Source organism: Melospiza georgiana, chromosome 1 (assembly GCF_028018845.1).
Source record: "Melospiza georgiana isolate bMelGeo1 chromosome 1, bMelGeo1.pri, whole genome shotgun sequence".
Taxonomy (NCBI): Eukaryota; Metazoa; Chordata; class Aves; order Passeriformes; family Passerellidae; genus Melospiza; species Melospiza georgiana.
In genome coordinates this window covers 36,965,232-36,987,384 of record NC_080430.1, presented here as the reverse complement: position 1 = coordinate 36,987,384, position 22,153 = coordinate 36,965,232, and the positions used below count along the sequence as shown (strand labels likewise).

The 22,153-nt window shown below is 38.9% G+C and overlaps 1 protein-coding gene across 5 annotated transcripts in view; it reads left to right on the top strand.

Annotated features, from left to right (window-relative positions):
- Nucleotides 1–20,213, top strand: part of SATB1 (SATB homeobox 1) — a 92,213-nt gene extending 72,000 nt beyond the window's left edge. For 4 of the 5 annotated variants that reach the window (XM_058030815.1, XM_058030824.1, XM_058030829.1 and 1 more), the window contains exons 10-12: nucleotides 15,215–15,418; nucleotides 15,911–16,006; nucleotides 18,496–20,213. In XM_058030815.1, coding sequence (XP_057886798.1) covers nucleotides 15,215–15,418; nucleotides 15,911–16,006; nucleotides 18,496–18,978 — 783 coding nt within the window. In that variant the 3' untranslated portion in view covers nucleotides 18,979–20,213. The remainder of the gene's footprint in view (nucleotides 1–15,214; nucleotides 15,419–15,910; nucleotides 16,007–18,495) is intronic. The other variant, XM_058030849.1, reaches the window with a different exon arrangement.
- Nucleotides 20,214–22,153: the final 1,940 nt, after the last annotated feature.

Sequence of the window (22,153 nt, the reverse complement as noted above, 5' to 3'; positions counted from 1 at the left end):
AAGATACTCTGAAGAGAAACCACCTTAAAATCTTCAAGGTGGTTCACATCAGCATGTAATTTCCCACGTCACCTTGGAGCCAGGTATCCCTTTCAACACGTTAGGCAAAGGCTAGATTTGTTGACACACTGATGACAAAGAGTACTTCCTGAGCCTGCTTTACACGAGGGGTCAAATCAGCTGAGGCTGGAGGTTCCCAGCCTGACGGGTGGCAGCAGGAGCTGTTCAAATGCTGCCGTTTAAAGGACTGGTAGGGGCTTCAGGAGATGGAGTATATTTGAGCCCTGAGGAGAGCTTCCCTGGAGGGATACAGTGCACACCTGCCCTGCTCTGCTCTGCTTGGGAGTTAATGCTTAACGCTCTCACGGCCGCAGCCTGTGGCGCGTCCCCGGGAGGCGCTGGGACCGCTGAGTGCCTGGCAGGATGTGGCCCGCAGGTGTCCAGGAACAGCAGAGTGGGGGGTTTTGGTTGGATGGATTTTGTCTGGTGGAAAGAGCATAAATGAGTGAGAGAAGCTAGGAGAAGTACAAGTTAAAGTCATTAAATGTACAAATGGAAAAAGAGAGCCAAGAAGAGAAAGCTCTTTACAAAATATAAAATTATGTTAAAGCATCAAGACGGCACAACATAAGGAATGTTTGGTACATGTTATTGAAACTGAAAAATCAGAGTATGGAATGAATTATAATTTAGCATAATCCATAATTTTAAAGTTTTCATTTTGAATTATTTATCTTATATGATTTGATTAAAGATAAAACTGGCTGACAAGATCTCTAACATCTCTGCATGTCTTAATGTCAAATGAAAAAACTCTGTATTATAACTTCACCATTTTAAATTTTTTATTTGTATTGTTTCTATATAGCTCCCTTTTATTTTTAAAGCATATTTCAGCTACTCATTGTGTACACGCGATTCCATAACCCATCAGGCTTCAGTGTTGCCTCAGTACCTCTGATTCAGTAAATCAGATCATAGGCAGCATGCTGTCATATAATAAGGTGTCTGATCCTTATTACCAGTTTGTTGATGCACAGACTCCTTCAAATTGACCATTGCAACACATGGTTTCCCCTGAAACTAGCTGTGATAATTAGCGTGGCTCTAATGAGACAGAATGTCACTGATCTTGTGCTGAACTGTCGAGTATCGACGCTACGGATGGGAACTGTCAAAGCTTGCCATCTGTGACAGAGCTTGGCATATTCCATTTGCAAGGTAGAGCATGCTCAATAGACTGTTTTTAAACAAATGGTCCGTTTCTTGATTAGGGCTCTGTGTTCTGTTACTGTGCAAGACTTTATATCATAGTTAAACTTCTTGCTTTTTTTTCCCCCTTTTTCTTCTGCTGGGGTAAGCTTGTTAGGAAATGAAAACATTAATGATCCTCAAACCAGTCCTTCAGTCTTCTGTTAGACTTCTGGGGAGAGGTGGGGAGGATCTGATCACATATTTATTCTTCTTCCTTCCCCCAGTTATCTTCATGTATTTCTTCTAGGGCTTGTGATCCCTCAAGCCTTTTATCTGATTTTTTTAAGCACTAAGGGATAGGGATGGCATAGTTTTGAAGTATAGCAGAGCAAAAATTTAAAAGTCTCAGGTGACATGCAGCAGGAGCATATGCACCTGGGATGAAAGATTGAACTGGTCAGGAGAGTCAGGCACCCAGGCTCCCAGGACTGGCCCTGCAAAATGCTGTGAAAAAAGTCCAGCGCTGCTTATCATTCCAAAATATGCTTTGTTGCTTTTTATTTCCTCCTTCTCTGGCAGACCACACAGGGCTTGTTCTGAAGAACATTTTCACTAATCTGATCAGGCAGCCAAATACGCCGGGAAAACTGCTTTAATGATCCCACTAATTACCTCAAGTCAATATGAACTGTATTATTAGACTGAGGGAAAATATTCCATTAGGTCTCCCCCTTGGGAGTTTCTCCGCTTTGTGATGTCACCGAAGCCTTCGCCCTCTCGCTTGTAATTAATTTTATTTACACACGCAGGCACGCACAAGGTCACACCTGCACAACCGGAGCTGGCCAGGGAGCTAGTGGCACTCAGGCTTAATCAGATCTGTCATAATTACCATTCTGCATGTTTCTGACACACGCTGTGAAATATTTCAATTTAACTGCCGCTACCAGCACAACCAGATGTAGTGTGAGTGTGGCTGCATTGGAAATATTATTCCTCAGGATAAACTCTCTCCTCCTCCTTTTTCCTCCCACCCCCTCTCCCTTTTACAGCTAATGTGGCACAGAAGCTGATGTATCCTGTAAATCTTGAATGCAGTGCTAGATTGATAACAGCAGATTAGACAGTTTAACCACAAACAGCTTGTTCATTTTTCACAAATGAAAACCACATGTGGTGTAACTAAAATTTCAGGCTTTTTTTTTTTTTTCCCCTTCTCTTTGGTTGTTGTTTCCTTTTGTGTGTGCGTGTGTGTGTTAAGGTCTGCCTTTAGCTGTAAAGGGGTGAAATAAAAGAGTAAACATACAGGGGAAAGAGACACTGCTGTATTTGGAGATTATTTCTCTTTGACCTTTATTAAAAACCTTCCCTGTTTTGGCAAAGAAATCAGATACCGCACAGGGGTTTGTCACTCACTCTGAGACTTTCTAATCTCTGGGGTTTATGCCCATTTATTAAAGAAGTCATCCTACTGTGCTGGTTTTCAAAATAACATGTCAGCAAACACCTCACTTTAAGAAGAGCTTCTAACCAAAAAATGTAGTCTTCACTGCTACCTAAATTTAGAAGAAATAAAATTTTCTGCCAAAGTTTTTCAACATGGATTGTGTCTCCTTGCTAACCCTTCCCTGTACCTCTTCCTTTGGGGAAAAGATTATTTTTAAAAAAGAATCCCTAAAGTCTTTAGAAATTTTTGGAAATGAAAAATTGATCAGTATTTTTATTAAAATATTCCCATATTTCTTTTGAAAACAGATAATGAAAAATTAAATATTATCTTATGAAAACACTTTTTAGCAGACTAGAAATTTCTGTAAATAGTTTTGCTTTTTTTCACAAATTCATTTTTTCAGGTAAATTGTTCAGCCTTCCCTAATTAAACAGCCATCAGTACTTGGTAAGGTAGTGTTTTTTAAACTATCTATTTAGTAGATCACAGTTGGCTAGTTTTCCTACACAGAGAAAAAAATCTATGCTATTTTGATAGAAAGTTTTAATTATAAGAGTCTAAAATTTTGCAGCAAGGAAAAAAAAATGTAAGTGTGTAGAATGGAACTAAGCAGATTCTCCGAAAGCTGTTCCAGGTATTGTCAGGCGGGAGGAGTGGAGCAGTACATGGGATAGAAATTCATCAAATCTAATCTGTAATAAGGCTCCCAGGGGAGGTTAAAAAAAAAAAAAAAAAAAAAAAAAAAAAAAAAAAAAAAAAGTAGCTTTACTAAGAGGTTGTTTTATCCATTGGCAGTGATTTCTGATGCAGTGGCAATATTGAAAGTACAAAAGCCAGGGAGCTACGACTCAGTGTTTGAAGTCAGTCACAAGAAAGCGAACAGGACAGGTTTTGAAAGCCACTGAAGATGCAGTTTGTAGCAGAAAATTTGGCTATGTAGATGGCCCCCCTGGCTGCTGCAGGGCTCATGCTCGTACCAGTTGGGCAGCAGCTGCTGGCTGCATTTCTGACTGCATTACTGGTTTCCCAGAGCTGAGTTGGTCTGTGCAGGTGTGCCATCAGTGTCCCACACTGCATGGCAGTGCCATCTCCATTAGTGACTCCCCCAGGATCCATGCAGGCCCCAAAAAGAGTGAAAATCTTATTCTGGAGGAGCAGCCAAATCCCTGGAAGTGCTGTCGGTGCAGATGTCAGAAAAATAAGTCTGAAGTAAGATGAAGAGGAGGACAGGAAGGGCTCATATTGGACGAGGCAATGTTGAAATGAACTGTCAAGATTCTTGCAAAGATCTGGAAATACAGCACTCATTTCTCTAGAAAGCTGTTCAAAAAATATCATGCAGTTGGAAAGCACTGGATTGCCAAAAGAAGAAAGTATGGCACCCTCTGCCACCTCCTCTGAGTCTTTTATTTTTAGTTTTTCTCTCTTAGGTAGAGGTGTTCTGGTTCCTACACTCCAGATGTGTGAATCAGCTCTTCCCCAGGCAGCACCTGCTGTCTGCCTGACAAGAGGTGCTGTTTCTGGCAGGATGGATTTTCTTAATCTCTCTTCCTGCATTCTATACCCTCACCTTCTGTTTTGATTTTATCTCATCATCTTCTCTTATTCCTCTCAGTATGGCTCTTCTCTTAGTTCTCCTTGGACTTTTCCCACCCCTTCCTGTCCCTTAAACACCCTCACCACCCACTCTTGCTCCATCTGCCTCTTTATCCTGTCCTACCCCTGTCCCCTGCCTGCTGGAATCCCACCCTAGGCACATCCTCCCACATACCATGATTTTGTACACATATTCCTTTGTGTATGGGGCACAGTGTGGGCACTCCATGCCTTTGGCCTTTGCTGGACTGGTCACCAGCACTGCTGGCTTTTAGGGTGAAGCATTGTTCCCATTCTCTGCATGGTGACACAGATTTAGCCAGGAAAAGAACCATACTCTTGATTTCTCTTGTGCCTTCTGTGAGCAGATCACTGATTCAGGAGGTTTTTGAAGATTGAGTATATCAGTGTTTTAACTATTAATAAAAAGGGGGAAAGTTTGAGTGAGCTGTATGAGAGTTAACAAGGGGCATAAAAGCAAACAAAGCTGTGGTGGCAGAGGCGAGGAGGAGGCTGAGGAGTCAGCGAGCAGCCTGTGGTTCCGGCTGTGGGGGAAGCAGGGTACCAAGTAAACAGCGCGGAAAACAAAAGCGAGCTCAACCCGTAACTAAACAGGAAATGACAGGCTAGAATTCCTGCTGAAAAACCGAGCTGCTAAATATGTAACTGCAACGAATAAAGGCATCTTGTGCAAGCACAAATATACAGTAACAGTCTGAGAAGTAATTTCTTACAGGAGTGACCAATTACAAATCAGGTGAAGGGCTGCTGGGCAAAGGCAGGAGTAAGAAATAACAGATGTCTGTTTTCTCCCCTAAGCTGTGTAATTCAAAACACATTACACCTGAAAGAATGTTGCAGGATTTCTAGGTGCAAGGTGAGAAAGGAGATGATATTTTGTTCCAGATAAATTTTTATTTTGCTGTTCCTAATAATTTCTTATAGCATCAATTTTTTTTATTTTCTTCAAATTTAACCTCTAAGTCAAACTTCAGATTTTTGGTTATGTGTTAGCCCAAACTGTTGGCATCTATTGAATAGGCTAGAGCAGGCATGCAGCTAACTAAGTGGGGAAGTTTCCAATTTGCAAATATTTATCTAATTTCAAATCTGCCAGATTCTGTCTGAAAGCACATTGTTATTCGGGGGGCATCTCATTTTTATTCCTGTGCAGTGTTATGTTCCCTTACTTCAGGATGGAATTTTAGAAGCATGTAAATATAGTTTTCAGAATCTGTGTAAAGCAAAGATGTTTGGACTGAGAAGTCCTTAGCAGAATTCCCTGAAGTTTTGGACCCCAACTTATCAAGAATAGCACACATATCAGTTAACATCTTTGGGCTTATTCACGTGACTGGTTATTTTGCTGAGTCTGTCATCTTTAGTACCTATAGCATGCAAGAGAAAGCTCTACTGATACAGGAAGTTTCCACCCTTTATAAGACCAGTTATTAAAAAAAAACCCAAAGAACTATGAAAGGCTTGAATTAGTTTCTTTATATTTTTTGCTTTGAGGGAGCCAGTTTGCTTCACTTCCAGTAAATCATTTGCTACTCTTATTTTATATAAAGAGAGAGCCTAAAAGGATTGATCTTTTTCACCTGAGGAACAGGATGGGAGGGCTCAGGGCAGGAAGACACGTGCAGTCTCTGACTTAAGGGCACAAGGTACTGCTGAAACTGCTGTCTGGAAACACAACTGGGACTGGGACTCAGCTGGGCTGGCACTCTTCTTGGCCAGTTAGGAAAATTGTAACACTAAGAGCTGCTCTTTCTAGGAACTTTTCCCTCGTGGCTGTTCTTGACCTCATCCTGACAGCAAACTACCTGGAAGCACTCTTGTGTTGGTTCCCACCCAGGAGAGAGAAACCTGATCTCTCCAGCTTCCCTTTTGATCCAGCTTTCCTATTATTTTAAGTTTCTGCCGCAAGCAATTGTGCTCCGAGTTAAGGGTATTTTAGCTTTCTGAGGATTTCACTGCCTTTCTTTTTCCATGGGCGAGATACGTGCTTCTGGCTGCTCCTGTCTCATTTGCTGGGAGGCATCGAACTCTCACAGGTGTGGATTTTAAAGATTTTTTTTTTAACTGCTTTGAGATAATGAACATTATTAATTTTCTGACTGTTTCTGTGGTTAACAAAATCTGGAGGAAAGTCAGAGAAAAGTTTCTTTTCAATTTTCTTAAGACTCCCCTCACCCTTGGCTTTATCGAGGCATTAAGTGTTCTTCACTGTGAAACTGAGAGCCACAGAATCCAGCTTAACTGCAAGAGATGAGACATTTTCTCAGGATATTTAAATGTCTAATTCAAGTCTATGTGAAAGCTTTTAGTTAGGCTGTGAAAATTTGAAGGGATGTCTGAGAATGGATTTGAGCTGTGTATGTTTTGGAATGATGTCACTTGTTGGAATATCTTGTCAGCTGAACTGCACTTACAATGAAGTCCAAATATCTGTGAGCCTGTGATTCCTCAATGTGTGGTAGATCTTCCCCTGATCCAAAATGAATTCTGGAAAGAAAAAAACATGTGACAAGAAGCCATGAAATTAAATTGCTCCATCTGGGAAATTATAATATTTTTAAAAAAAATATATATAAAAACATGATGGGTTAACATATAAGTAATTACAAAAGTGACACTTGTCCCAATGGCTCTTTTACTGGAGGTCTTTTCCCCCAAAGCAAATGTTAAATCTCTTTAAGCAATGTAATAATAAACATTTGCTGTTCACTGTAAATTGATAGTAGTAAAAAAGATTTTTTAAATTGCCAGGCGCTTTCTATTAAAGACTCTTTTCTAACTAAACTGTAGATGTAGCTGCCATACAAAATTGATTGCATGTTTAAGAAAAAATAAATGTGGGCTGTTAAGGGTCGTGGTTGAATTTAGGGTTGTATTTACTTTCAGGGGACACATTGATATTGCAGTGAGATCAGTATTTCTTTCTGCTTAAATAAAAGATAAAGGGCTGATAAATATTATAAGTCACCCTCTGTGAAACCCATTGACCCATTTTATATGACTGTACCATAAAAAGCAATGTACCAGACTAAGACTGGCTTATTTAATAATTAGCAGGTGTTTTTTCTTTCTGTGTTATTTTTATTATTGTTAAGTCCATTTTTGTCAGATGTTCTCTCACAGTTACAATGCCAATTGACTCAGGTGTGTGTGAAAGAGGAAGGATCTGGAGGACAGAAAGGCAGAGTAAAGCTGCACCCATTATATTTGCATCTATTACTTTTTTCTCTTTTTGCATATGAATGTAGTTGCATTTTATATAAGATTTTCAAAGTTATATGCATTGTGGTTTTGATGAGGGCTTGTACATATCTATCATTGCTAGGTAGTTGAAGGCAATGCTGTAAAAAAGATACTTTTGAACAGGGGAAAGAAAAGGTGAAGGAAGCTGAGAGCAAAGAAGCCAAGCTTGGGAGAAGCTCTTCATTTAGATTATTGAATTTCCTCAGTACTCAACTAAAAATTAACGATACTTATGCGTTCAGTCAGGTTTAGAGTTACAGGTCAGGTTTTTTCTGTCCATGAACTGGTGGTGTCTGCAGTGCTCATGCACAGGCGATGCATGGGCCAGTTTTGATACAGCCTCAGACCTTAATCTAGGTAGTTTTTTGCAAGCACTGGCCTTTGGCCACTCACCATGGCTCTGTGTAGAAACAGAGGTGTGGTAAGACAGACAGGGCTGTGGGAGCAGCGCAACAGCTCTCCGCGTCATTTTGCTTCTGTACTTGTTGGATGCTTGTCATTGATTTTTAAAGGTTGCTTTAGCAAGTTTTCCTTTCCTATTTATTTGTTTGGATGTTTACAAGAATAGAAATGTGTATTTAACTTTGAAATGCTGCAGCTAGGGAGAGGAAAAGGCAGAGGGATGAAGAGACACTAGGAAACCTTTTCCCCTAAAACTTCACTGAAAATTTTTGTACCACTGCTAGGTATTTGGTCATTTGTTTTTAACCACACAGACAAAAGGTGGAGGTACCATGCAGACAGATGGTGTAGCTGAATAATAGGCTGGATAAGAAAGTTAAGGAATGGCATAATCTGTCTCAGTATTTTTCAAAGGAAGTTTTTTCTGCCAGTGAAGTTTACCTTTCTTCTGAAAAGCTGTATGAGGTTGTGGGGTTTTCAGTTTCAAATCTCATCTATGATGATGGCAGATAGAGATTTACTTAAAATCCACATCTGGCTTCCCTTTTCAACATTCTAGTAATGAAAGCCAGTAAAATAGATGAACCAGGAATACCTGGAGATAAAGGACAGATTCAGGTTTCAAACTTTCTCTGATTTAGGACAATGCTCAAAGGCAAAGCCTGGAATTTAAGGCTGATTAGCATAAATAAAATTCTGATGCAACCATTGTTCTGGGTACGTTTATTATCACTTTAGGCCACATACCAAGAAGAGAATTCATATTCTGGTATCTCTACTCATCTTCTGTAACCAGCTGAAAATGAACTTTTGCTTCCTAAGTTCAAGATGCACAATTTTGTTAGAAAAATAGGAAAATCCCAAAGTATTGAATATTCACTGTCGTTTTTAAAATTAGTCAAAACTATATGCCTCACAGAAGGAAATCAGTGCTTAAAATTTCCTGAAAAGTTAGTTAAAATGAACTCTAACAAATGTTTTGGTCAGTATCAAAAATTGCTGACTCTGGTAGGTTATTAGTTTTCCCAGTTCTTTTTAAAAATACCCAGTGGCTTTTCTTTTAATAGACTTCAGTTCTTCTGTGAAGCACTTAAGTCTATTCAGCTTTGCATAGGAGCTAGCTGGGGCACTTTATGTATTTTAGGAAAGATAAACCTGCAGTTAGAACAAATTTTCCTGCAGCAGGAAATTCCGGAATAACATCTAAGGGTAAAAAGGACTGCTCTTGTCATGTAGGCTTGTTCCCACGTCTGAGCCCACAGGTATTTCATACAGAAAGAAGTCAGATTTAAGGGATCTTAGCATGAAAATGAATTTTGAATTAAATGCTCTGTTCTTACCCTGCAGTGGGTGTTCCCTGTTTTCCCTGTTCTGTTTTTTCAGATAATGTAAATATAGCACAAACAGCATTTCACAGAGAAAATAAGCAGTGTCCATTGTTATTTATTGGTCATATTTGTTTGTGCTGAATTGACATTTGCTTATTTTTGCTTCTCAATACCATATGCATGAGTTTACTGATTCAGAACTCCCTGAATTTTTGATTCTGTTCAACACTGTGAGAAATCTCAGTTGAAGGGTTTAATGCATTTTCCAATCAATGTGTAGGGGAAATTTGGCCTTATCAATTTAAATGCTGGAGATCCTTTCATTGCATTATGAAAGAATCTTCTCTAAGCAGAGATTATTCTTAAGAACTTCGTAACATTTAAAGGTTAATATATTAGGTAAAGAACAATATCTTAAGACAAACATTTTTATTACAGGACATGAAGGGATAGTTCTGATTAAATTACACTATTATTTGAATGGGAAAGAAGACAAAGTGCATCATTTCTTGCCCTCAACTTTAATGCCTTTAATCAAATAATGACCTTCTGGAAATAGTTAATTTTAAGCATTTGGAAAGATCAATACCACTTTGCCACCAAAAAATGGCCCAGATGATGAAATTTGATGTATTTAAAGTACCATTTCACCCTTTTAACCTAGTAAATAATTTAAAATGCTTTCAGTACTCCTTTGCTACCATTATGTATCTCACTCAAAGTATTATGACTTTTCCAAAAGCAACCTTTCTGTGCAATGTGCAGCTTACAAGTTTAATACTAAAGACTGATACTATATGCATATATGGTAGTGGTTGTGTTGACCCTTTTTCTTCCCTTGTACATGTGGAGTCTGTTGAGTAAAGAAATAGAAGTATCTAAGATGAGTGCAGCCATTTGGAACAATAATGAGATTGTAAAGCAAGTTGGATGGCTTTTGAAGGGGAAAAAGTCAATATTTAAAGTTTAGTCCCTGAGTTCTTTTCCTTTGTTTTGTCTATAAGCTTTCCTGTTAAAGGTGAAGGATTTGGATTGCTCAGACAATTAAGAGCCCATTTTACCAAGTGTAATTTCATATCTGCGTTCTATAAACTGGAGTGCCTTCAGCATTGTAAATAATAAAAATTGCCCTCTATTAGCATGTTTGTGGGCAGATTAAAAACAGTCTTCATTAGCATAAGTAACACTTACAGATTCTTTTAAAAGTAGAAAATTATTTGTTGAATGATAAATTGCTAGCTTTCTAGTTAGTTGCTGAAAATGTGCTCATTCAAAATGCCTACTTTAGTTTAGTCTACAATACTCAATTTTTTTTTAGTTAGAAGTACTGTTTAATGGATTATGTATTTAGTCTTTGTTCACGGTAGATGCTGAAATGCAATTCACACTTTCTGCTAAAATGTTGGTATCAAATACTTCCCTATTTAGATTGATTTCTTTTAGCACCATATATTTTTATTATACTATATGCCCCAGAGAATGATACAAAATAATCTTAAATATACTATAACCAAAAAAACCTGAGCATGTCTTAGCATTGATCCTCTAAAATGTTTTCCCTTTCTCGATTTAAGCTAAAGCCTTTCTAAGAAATGCTTAAGTTGTTGTTATATAAGAAATATTCATCATTTGGCAAATTATTATCAATGTAACAAATTAACCAAACAAGTTCAATTGCTTCACCTTGTAGTCTTCCCTTTTCAGACTAAACGTGTTTGTTGCTGATCTGGAAGGCTTTGGCCAAAGAACATTCTTCATTATTGCAATGCTATCCTTAGTTGATGTAATTAGGCTAGATATTTACACCTTAGGTATAGATTTCTTTTTCCTTTCAATAATAAAGAATGGAAGAATATTTTATTAGAAACTCTGTATGAAAGACCAGATTTTATTTAAGCACAGCAGAGGTCTAACTGAAAAGAATAGAATTTGTATATATGGATAAAATGCGTAGATGGTTTCTTTAAAATAAGCATGCTCATGGGTATTGCAGAGCCTAAGTTTTGGCAGTTATCCTCTTTGCGCTTTTCCTGCAATAGTTTGGCAGTTCGGCTTTCACAGGTTTTTTTTCCTCTAATGTCTTGTGTTTCTTTACTAAATCCCTATCAGAAAACCAGACAGAAGACTCTTATTTATTTTAAATATCTTAGGTTTAGCATCTTTTTTTTTCACCATTTTCTTGCTTACTGTAGCAAGACCTTTGCAGATGGTACTTGGTTACTTGAAAGTGCATAACAGTATTTTCTTTGTAGCAGATGGATTTAAGACTTTTAGTTCCCAATAAATGTAGGTTTACAATACATAACTTTACAGGATTTGTGTTGTATATAACAGGTTTGAACATATTATCTCAGAATTCATCTGCATGGCATTTTCAGCTTATCCAGGGCCCATGCCAGTATTTTAAGTAATAGGGAGAGCATAGTGATTGATAGCAGCTAAAGGCGTGATTTTGAATAGAAACAAAGGTTTTAGAACAGAAGGTGTCAAATTAAACTTTGTCAGTTTGAAAAGTAGTAACATCCTGAAAGTTCTCCAAACATATTTACATGTGGCTAATGTTTATATTTTGCTTTGTACTCTCTTTATATTCAGTGTAATGTTGCCTGGCAAATTTACTCTGTTTTAAAATCAAGGTTGTTCCCAATGTCATTGCAGAGTTTTTGGGGGGTTTGCCTTTCTGCATAAATGCATCAACTTCATTATTTTAATGCTGTTTTCTTAACAATGTACTCTATATGCTGTATAAACTGGTTGTGATCTAATCTGATTTATAAATATTTCCTTATTATTTTGTGGTCATTTCCACTTCCTGTAAAACTATAAAGACAAGAAAAAAAGGAAAGTAGGCAGAAATAGCTCTAGACTTAAAAAAGTATTAAAGGAGAAAAACCAGCCCTGTTACATTCACTTTTAAGTTCAGCTGCATTATCTGCAGCACTTCATACCTTTTTTAGATCAAATGGAAACAAAACTTACAAATTTTACAGAACTTAAATTAACCATTAGAAAAGTCTGGATTAATTTTTTTCCAAAATTTTGTAAAAAATATTTCGTACTTTCTCATGTAGGTGACTTTTATGAATGAGCTTTATTTCATGTACAGAATTGTGAACCGGAAACTAAATTAAATACTTCTATCTTTAATTATTTGTCTTGAACCAAAAGGAAGCATATTGGGATAAAGTTCATACTCTCTTAACAAACTCAGCCCCTATAGCCTCTCTTGCTGTCCATCCACTATCTCATCTGAGAACATTGGTGAGATCAGCTTTCATAAATATGTGCAGAAATAAACCATAAAGACCAAAAATTTTTTTTCTATCCTTGCAATTGTAAAAGAATTCAGTTGTTTGTTTCCATGTTTTCCATTAAATGTTTCATCGGAGTGCGTCTACTTCTTTAAAAATGTGCCAAGTGGAATAGAGACATTTTGGTAGAACAGTAATCTTTTCTGTGTACCCTGTCAGAAGTATCTGTCTTCATTATCTCAAAATCCCTGAAAGGCTAGCAGAGACATGTTTCAGGTTACAATTCATCAAGTAATTTTAGATAAGGCATTAGAAGTATTATTTCAGTGCAAAAATTGAGAGAAAACTGTTGGAAATACAATGTTAGCTATCAGTAGTTAATAAAAATAAAGTCTGACCTAGTAAATACAGAAACAGAAAAGACAGTAAGGACAGAAGGTTTTCATTAGTTATCAAAAACTGTTGTGAAATCTGTTTCATCAACAGAAAATGTTATTGCCTAGGAATTATTTTTTCTACTGGATATTTTTTAATTATAAAGGGTTTCTACTGCATTTTTAAGAAAAACAAACCCTGTGATTCCCGTGGTCAGCAGACAAAACATCTGCAGCTTCTAAATGCATGGTGCACTTCTTTTCCAGCCTGTGTGTATGCCTTGGAGAGGTGTCATAGGTGGAGATGGTTGTCTTTTTTTTTTTAATTCCACCAAACTGTCATGATAGACAGCTCTGCTCTTTGTTTCACCACTTTAGAGAGAAAGCCAACAGTTTCAGTGTAAAGCAGCGCAGATTCCAGACAACCAAAGGACAGTGTTTACTCTTTGGCATGGGATGTTTTGTGGCTTTGGGGTTCCTTAATTTAGAATTTTGTAACTGCTCTTCTGTTAAAAGATCAAGATTGGTTTATCTTCATCATGATCTCTCCTCCGTCCCCAAGAAGCTGCCTCTGCTTTCTGAGTGCACCACTTTTAACTTACTGCAATAAAGGAATACTGCTGCTGAGCATAACCCAGCACTCAGTATCCCCGTGGATGCAAGGTGAGCAGAGAGCAACATGCTGTTTTTGTTAGGGGCAGGGAGAGCTCGCCCTGCTAATACATTCCAGTGAGATTCCAGAGACCCTTGCTACTGTTTTGAAAACATGCCATACAATTCCAGCCAGGACAGGCTGTGTCTGTGCTCTGTGTGAAGGCATTTGGCCACATTTCCCAGTCATCTTGCTAAACCCTGGGGCAATACCCAGCATCCCCACTTAGTCAAGGAATGGGGTGTGCTGCATCCCTAGGGTGTAAGGGAGCCCTTTGCTGCCTCTGCTCTCCCCTGTCTCTGCTCCTTCCCTCGCACACCTCATGAGCACCTGGCAGATTTTGGCCCCATTTAAATTTTTGCTTTTTCAGCTCTGCTACCACCATCTCTATAACATTTGTCATTTTGATGGTTTCTTGGGGGCATTTTCTTCTGTGTCATTTGTTCAGTTTTTCACTTATATCCAAGCAAATATACTTCCAATTTTTATACACACCTCACTAAATATTTTCATATACAATATGAATGCATTAACATTATTTGTTTACTTTGAGTCTTCCTGTTGTGGGAATATTTTTACACTGCATTTATTAACTATTAGCTGAAGATATGAGTATCTTCAAGAAAATACATATCTATATCATATCTATGAGTCTATTGTATGTGTTAGTAAACCATTCTGGATAAACCATTAATCCACTACTGGTATGTATAAAAAGGACCTAAAAGCTTCTGTACATTTATATTATTTGTTGTTTCAATAAAATGTCACATTATCTTTCCTACACCATTAAGAAATAAAGCTGCATGGACCTATTTTTGAAAACAGATCCTTGAAGCTAAAATAAAGGAAATATGCATGTTTTATACATGTAATATTTTGTTCCTAAATTTTAATATACTAGAAAATTTCTGCTGATGTACACTGTCCTAGCTAGAGGGTTTGCATTCCTCTTTTAGAACTACCAGTGCACAGTTGAGAAAAAAATCCTCAATTAGATTTTAAGATGTAAAGAAACATTAAATTTTTGTGATAAACTCCTGTGTCTCTTTCAGAAGCAAACTAGCAACTGCTTCAGTTCTTGCAGGGGATTATGTAGCTGACTTCATATTATGTACCCCAAAGACTCATAGGCACCTTTCTGTCCTTGATGGGGAAATGTATAAAGGGAATATCAGAAGCTAGAGCTCATCTTCCTTCCGCCTAACCCCTAATAATCCTGTACGTAAAACTGAGAGACTGATTTTTTTCTGGGTCTATGAGGACAATCTGGAAACAGTTCTGTATCACTTGAAATAAGTTCACCTGCAGAGAAACCTCTTCTTGTAGCAAAAATTAAGAAATTATAGCTTGACTGCATCTAGTCATAGATGTCTTTTGAAGAGATGATAGGGAGTTCCTCTACTGCTGTGGTTTACGTTAGGCAGCCCTCCAGTCAAGCAAACAAATAGCAGCACTGTGGTGTGAGACCAAGGGGAAGATGCTTTCCAAAATGCCTATGGTTGGTAAGGGTCTGTGAAATGGCTGGGCAGCCTCTCAGTGCATTGGCGTTTGCTTTAAGCCCAGCCTGTGCAGTGAAAGCCCTTTTGATCAGGTGAGAGGATGAGAGAATGCAGCACCTCTAAAGTACACATTTCACCCTCATTTTGCCCCTTGCAGTGTGATGAAAAAATACCTAATGTTTTGCTGGTTTTGTCTTCAAGGGGTGGCTCTGTGAGCTGTTACGTTGGAAAGAAGATCCATCACCAGAAAACAGGACCCTCTGGGAGAATCTCTCCATGATCCGAAGGTTCCTCAGTCTTCCTCAGCCTGAACGCGATGCCATTTATGAACAAGAAAGCAATGCAGTTCATCACCATGGTGACAGGCCTTCCCACATTATCCATGTGCCAGCAGAACAGATTCAGGTTAGTTTACCTTGGCCAATCCCGCAGAGCGCTAAGTAAATAAAGCTTTAAACGGAGCAAAGGAAATTAGTGTTTCTTCCCTCCTGGTCAGGCTGAACGCAGGTCTCCTGGTGCAAGATAAGAGTGCGCTGCCATCCACCAGCCCGGTTCAAAGGAGACCGTGTGACCACCCAGAGCTGTTGTTGCGGTTTGCTGGTGTTTGCTAACGTGTGTGGTGGCAGTGCACAGGCAGCTGCGTGCGGGCAGGGCGAGATCGGCCCCGTGCTGGCTGTGCCTGCCTGGACAGGCACCAGGGCCGAAAGGCAGCACCGGTCAAGGGCCTTCCTTCCAGCAGACCAGGAGGACCTTGTTGTGCTGCTGATCGAAAACCAAGCAAGAACCCTCAACAGTGGCAGCTCCTCCTGGTTAGGAGTGAAGGGAAGGGGATTTCTCATCCCACTTTAACCCCAGTTGAGACTGGGGTGAGTCAATATTTGTTTGTTTTTCCTTCAGAGCCCCTCTCCCACCACCCTTGGGAAAGGAGAGCATAGAGGCGCTTTCCTACCAGGCCTGTTGACCGCTGGACCTTGGCTGGGTGCTGCTCCGCAGGTGAGCTGGCACAAGGGCACCATGTCAGGGAGAGAGAGGAGGGGATGCAAGACCCACACCATGAGGCTTGGAAGGGCTGCTGCCCTCTGCTTCAGGGCAGCCCCAGCTGGAGCTGCACACACCCTTTTTTGCTGGCACAGGTGCTGCCAGCCGGGAGCGGAGCTGGCTGTTGTGCTCGGCTGTGTAGCCCAGGTTGTCAGTGGGGACTGCTGTCTCTCTGAGCTGGGGACTCTTTAATCGCTTCTCACAAAAGGCCTGAGGTCAACCTTGTAACTGCTCCTTCTTAAAGGGCAGATATTACCCCACACTTTTCCAGCCTCAGCTGAGACCCTGTGTATCACTTGTATTACCTACACAGAAAAATATTTACAAAGCTAGGAAGGATAGAGTTATCTCGCAGCCAGAAACAACACGAGTGTATATTAAAGATAAAGCAAACTGAATAAGACAATCCCTTAGGATATCAAGTACTAAAATAATTGTGAAAGCCTGGAAACTTGCTGTTTGATTTAGCAAAAAGAAAGAGAAAGATCTATATTAAGTAATAAAACAGCACTTGTTTGAAAATGTACATTGTTTTTAATAAAATCGCTTCTTAAGGGGATAAAAGGAGAAGCTTATGCACAGTATAAACATTCAACCACTATGCCACTTAGTTAGATTTTCTTGCCTTGTTGATAAAAGTTGTGTGTTTGATCTCATAAATATTATTCACATAAGCAGTTGCATTGTAATCTCTTAATATGACTTGTAAGAGTAAGGATTGGGAGATTGGGCCTGAGCTTTGTCTCTGCTGTTCTACATGGTAATTGTTGTAGATGCATAAATATGTGGCTCAGACACAAGTTTTCAAACTGTATATACAAAGCCTCCAGTCTTATAAGAATTTAATATACTGGGAATAGTCTTGAATCTCTTCAGGACAGGAGTCTTGAATGGGACTGCTCACAGACCATAAAACATGCAAAGACCTGAGCAGGGATGAGGAAGGAGCCCCAATTCCAGGGCATTCATGTCAGATCTTAAAATATGAAGTTCACTTAAAGCAGTGGCTTCTAAACAGTTGTGGATGTCTGTGCAAAGTCTCCACAACCACAAGAGCCCCTATGAAGTGGACAGAATTATAGTCCCTCCAGTATTTATACCATTTGTACAGCATTTTGTGCTTCTTAGGGTCTCAAAGAACTGCTACTAGAACCTGGAAGCCACTACCAAAAGACAAAACTTGTTGAAGGGAGACTCTCAAAGGGAAATAAAATGCAGTGATAGCTACTGCTTGTTTTGCTGTGGTTGTTTTTTAATAATAACTGGTGGTTTGTACCATATGACAAGAAATTCGCTGATCCAAAATATCTTACTAACCAGTGCTTCCTGTGCTGTGCAGCAAAAGAATTGTCAACACAAACAGTAGCTGATAAATTTGCTTTTGATTTTAAACATGATCTTATAGTGTACTGTACTCTGGTGGTAGATGAGAAAAACATTTCTATCCCTAGGGCTCAGTGCCTCACCTTTTAAGAATGTTTCTGAATCCATGCTTGCAAAACTTCATTTTAAGCTCTTGTTAATTATTTACATCATGATTTGCTTTATCTTATTCTTCTGATGTGCATATTGGCTCATTTTCATTGCCTGAGTTTTTGGAATGCAGCATGTTCCCGTCTAATAATAATAGTGCAACTTATTTAGAGCTTTGCATCTTAGTGCTTTATAAATATTAACTAAATAATCCCCAGCACAAACACAGAGGCAGGTAAATAGGTCTATTCCCTGTTTATTTGTTGGGATACAGGCAGTGCAGGCCAGCTCAGAGACTGCAGGCAGGAGAGGTCAGATCTAGAAGGGGAAACACAGATTTCCTACCTCCAGATCCCTTTGTCCTTGCCGAGGCTGGTTTTGTCAGCGCCACGTTAGGCACTTCCAGCCAGCATATTCTGTTGTAATGTTTGCAAGTTTGACGAGGCTTCAGTGCATGCTGAGGTCAGATCAGCAGTGAGATATTTCTGTACTCAAAGAGATAAAATGCTCTCCTTCCCCCTGACTCCCCAGCCCGTTTGTCTAGCTATTGCTAGAGAGTTGCAGCCCTTGTTTTTGGGCAGCAGCTGCCGTTGCTGGCAGAGCTCCGGCACGTTTGCCCTCATCTGGCACTTTTCTCACTTTGCCCTTGCTACAGTTCTGGCTAAGCTGGTCAAGTTAATCCTGTACTATGTCATTTAGCATTTTGTCTTGTCTGCACTTGACTTATGGAGCATGTTCATTAAAATTTGTCAGCTAAACCGCACCGATGTTGTATCATCAGTGCTTTCGGTCTGGCAAAGCTACGGTGTTCTTTTTGTTCTTTCTTTTTTTCCCTTCCTTTTTTTTAAACTTACTAAGCCTTTGTTTGTAGCTCTGCAATTTCTTCCCCCCGCTCCCTCCTCAGGATTTTCTCTGGAACAAAATAGGAGCAAGAATACATGTACAAAAAAATGCTGTTCTTTGTCTTGCAGCAGCAGCAGCAGCAACAGCAACAACAGCAGCAGCAACAGCAACAACAGCCAGGTCCCAGACTACCCCCAAGGCAACCGACAGTAGCATCACCAGCTGAATCTGAGGATGAAAATCGTCAGAAACCCCGACCGCGAACAAAGATTTCTGTGGAGGCCCTAGGGATCCTACAGAGTTTCATACAAGATGTAGGCCTGTATCCAGATGAAGAAGCAATCCAGACTCTCTCCGCTCAGCTTGACCTGCCCAAGTACACCATTATCAAGTTCTTTCAGAACCAGCGATATTATCTCAAGCACCATGGGAAGCTGAAGGACAATTCTGGTTTGGAGGTGGATGTTGCAGAATACAAGGAAGAAGAGCTGCTCAAGGATTTAGAAGACAGCATCCAAGACAAAAATGCAAACACGCTTTTTTCAGTTAAACTAGAAGAAGAGTTATCAGTAGAAGGGAACACAGAGATTAATGCTGAATTGAAAGACTGATCTAAAAGTATTATTTTCTTTCGACAGTGCCGCTGGTATTTACTAATGAAATGAAAATTCCATCTTGCGTTGTGTCAAAAACCCTTATTATTCATTGTTTGGCCAATGAATCTTCCAAAACTTGCACAAAAGTTGAAAAAAAGGATAATGCAGACTGCACTAGATGTTTTACTCTATTTTACAAACTGCTTCGCAGCAACAGATGAAGCGTTGAGGATTGTTTGATATTAATTTGTGTTCACTGGATACACTGTGAGTGTACCCAATAAGCATGATACCAGTGATTTTGATTCTGGAGCCTTCAGACAAGCATTACAACTTTTGTGATTTACTGTTTTTTCGTTTCTGTTTTGTTCTTGTTTTTTAATTATTACTGTAGCACTCCACACTTGATCTTTGAAAAATCACATTTATTTAAAAAAATAAAATAAAAAGAGTTTGTTACTCTTGTTCTATTGTATGTTACAAAAGAACTATAGACTGTGGAATGCAGTTTAAAGATAACATATGCCAACAAATGCCTTGTATTATATGGCACTGCCGTAATTCAGATTTGTTTTCTTTTGGAAATAAAGGTCACTGTATTTTTTTTTCCATTCTCATTGTTACATGGTTTTAGAGAAAATGAAAAAGAAAATGTGAAACACGATTTAGTCCTCATTATTTATTTGTAGATCCTGCAGCATCATGTTGTAATTAATTTTTTTGGAAGTTTCCGTTAAATGTAATATTGCTTCTCTTGTTACCATACTGATTTTTTTTTCTATTTATAAATGTATTTTGATGGGCAGTAAAACAAAGTGTCTTAAAAGTTTTAAATAGAGAAAATGTGCTTTACACAGTTGCCTATAAAAAGTGCTCTATGTTATCCAAGCAATTCATACTATAAGCTTCACTCTTATTGTTGTATGCAATTTTTACTATCATGCAAATAAGCTTAGGTAAATAAAACTAATAGATCACCTTAGAAACTTATGCAATTAATGTGAAAATAATTGATGTTTGCAATGTGTCTTCCTTTGGTTTACAATCAATTTTAAAGCTACAGCTGTATAAATTTTCTGTATAAAGGTGTATTTCTTTTTTATGAGTTTATTGCTATGAAAACACCAGTTATTTTGTTACAGCTGGCTGTTTTTATAAGTGTATCACAATTTTCTTTATGCAGAAATGTTCTGACTAGGAGTGGTTATTGACTGTAACTACACAATTAAAATTGTTTGTATGGTATGATATGGCAGGGTTTGTCTGTGTATGTGTATATCTGGGAGGAATAACTTGTTCTTAGTGCACATCATACCTTCTTGCCATCACTTTGTTCTCCTTTAAAATCACAGGCAGATTTTTTTAATGACCTTCTTAAAATTTGAATTTAGATAACATACTTCAAAAAGAAACACAGTTTGGTTATGAAAATCATAACCTGTCTTTTCTTGGTTTAAAAACTTGCCTGCCCAACAGAGATAGCAGGATATTATTGAGTCAGAAGGCTATCAGGCATAAACATATTTACAGTTCCTGGCAGTAATGCACTTATAATGGATACAGCTGGTTTTATTTTACACTAGAATTATGCTAACACTGTTCCTTGCACTAATGTATAAACATTAAAAAAAACATTAATAGTCATAAAATAAATAGGAAAGATGGGCTTTGCCCATAGCAGTCTCCTTCTAAGCAAGATTATTTTTAATGATCACTAATAAGGTTCTTGATAAAGCCATAACAATTGGTGACCTCTGAATTTATGCAAGGCTCATGTCTAGGCTAGAGACCAGTCTGCAGCTAGAAGTTAGGGAGCACACACTGTTCTCCTAGGAGAGAAATAACTTACATGCAGTGGGACTCGGGATGGGGATTCAGCTCAGTCTTCCTGAAATGACTAAAAGTTTACAAAACTCAACATGAATTTCAAAGGGACTATTGGCTCTTAGCAAAAGTCTTTTTTTAATTCTATTAAGTTCATAGGGAAATTTAAAACTGCTGCAGGCTGTCCTTGGTCTCAATGTCCCTGTGGCACCTCTTGGCTTCTTCCAGGACTGTCTGAGGCTACACCATGCTTTGGGTTTGGGATCCAGTCCAGTTGAAAGAAAAAGCCTTAGTACCACTCTGGAAGGGAAATAAGCCTTAGGAGGGACACATCTATGTAATTTGGCATTGCATTCCAATAAAAAGGCAGTAAAACTATGCTCTCGCTTAAGGGACTTGTAGTAGCTATAAAACTATCGATAGCCCAAAGCTATGCTGGTCACTAAAAGGCAAAAATAAGCCTAGTCTGGGGAAGTGACTGTGATCGTGATTGGATTTCTTCCCTTATTTCAACGGCATTGTTTCTGTGCACAGTCATGCAGATGGAGCTAGGACTGACCCCTGTACACAGCTGAGGGGCAGGGTACATGGCTCAGGCACTGCAAGCTGATTTGGTGGGCAGGACAATGCTGCTGGCACCCTTGGGTACACTCTGTCCCTAACAATGTGTGCAGATACAAGGCAGAAGGGGGAGTGAAGGAAAGACTTAAACACCAGTACACACAGCACTCCAAATACCTGAAAGAGGGCAACCCTACAAAAGTGTAAGAAGAGATGTTTAGTCTTTGCTGTTTTGCAAGCAATTTCCTTTTCTTTTATCATTTTAAGTTTTATGGGTGGTGAAGTAGAGGCCATGTGTGCTTGCAGATGGTTATTATAGCTGTTTCTTTTCCATTATCTTCGTTGTTCTTTCTCCTACTGTAGCTGAGGTTATCTTCCAAATGGTTCAGCCTCTGTAGTCACACATTACCTGCACAGGAGTTCAAATCATTGCCTTTTTGTGTCCCAGTGGGTGGGCTGCAAGTACAGTCTTTTAACTTGGCCTATGTGACCAAAAGCATTTTTGTTAAATCTTTGGCAGTGTTTTCAAAGGTGATATGGGCATTAAGGATTCCAGCTTTCTGTGAATGCAAGAGATTTGAACTGTTAGGAATTCAGCTACAGCAAGCATATGCCACCTTGACTCATGGACCAGTTAGTCGGCCTAGAACATTACCTTATGTCCTTTTCTGTTCCTTAAGTTCTTTTTTCTTACCATCTGGTGTAAACATACCAAAAAAACCCCCAAAAACCAAACAAAAAAAGACCCCAAATGAACAAACACACTTTTCCACTTCAGCAAAGATTAAGATATCAGACTGGAATT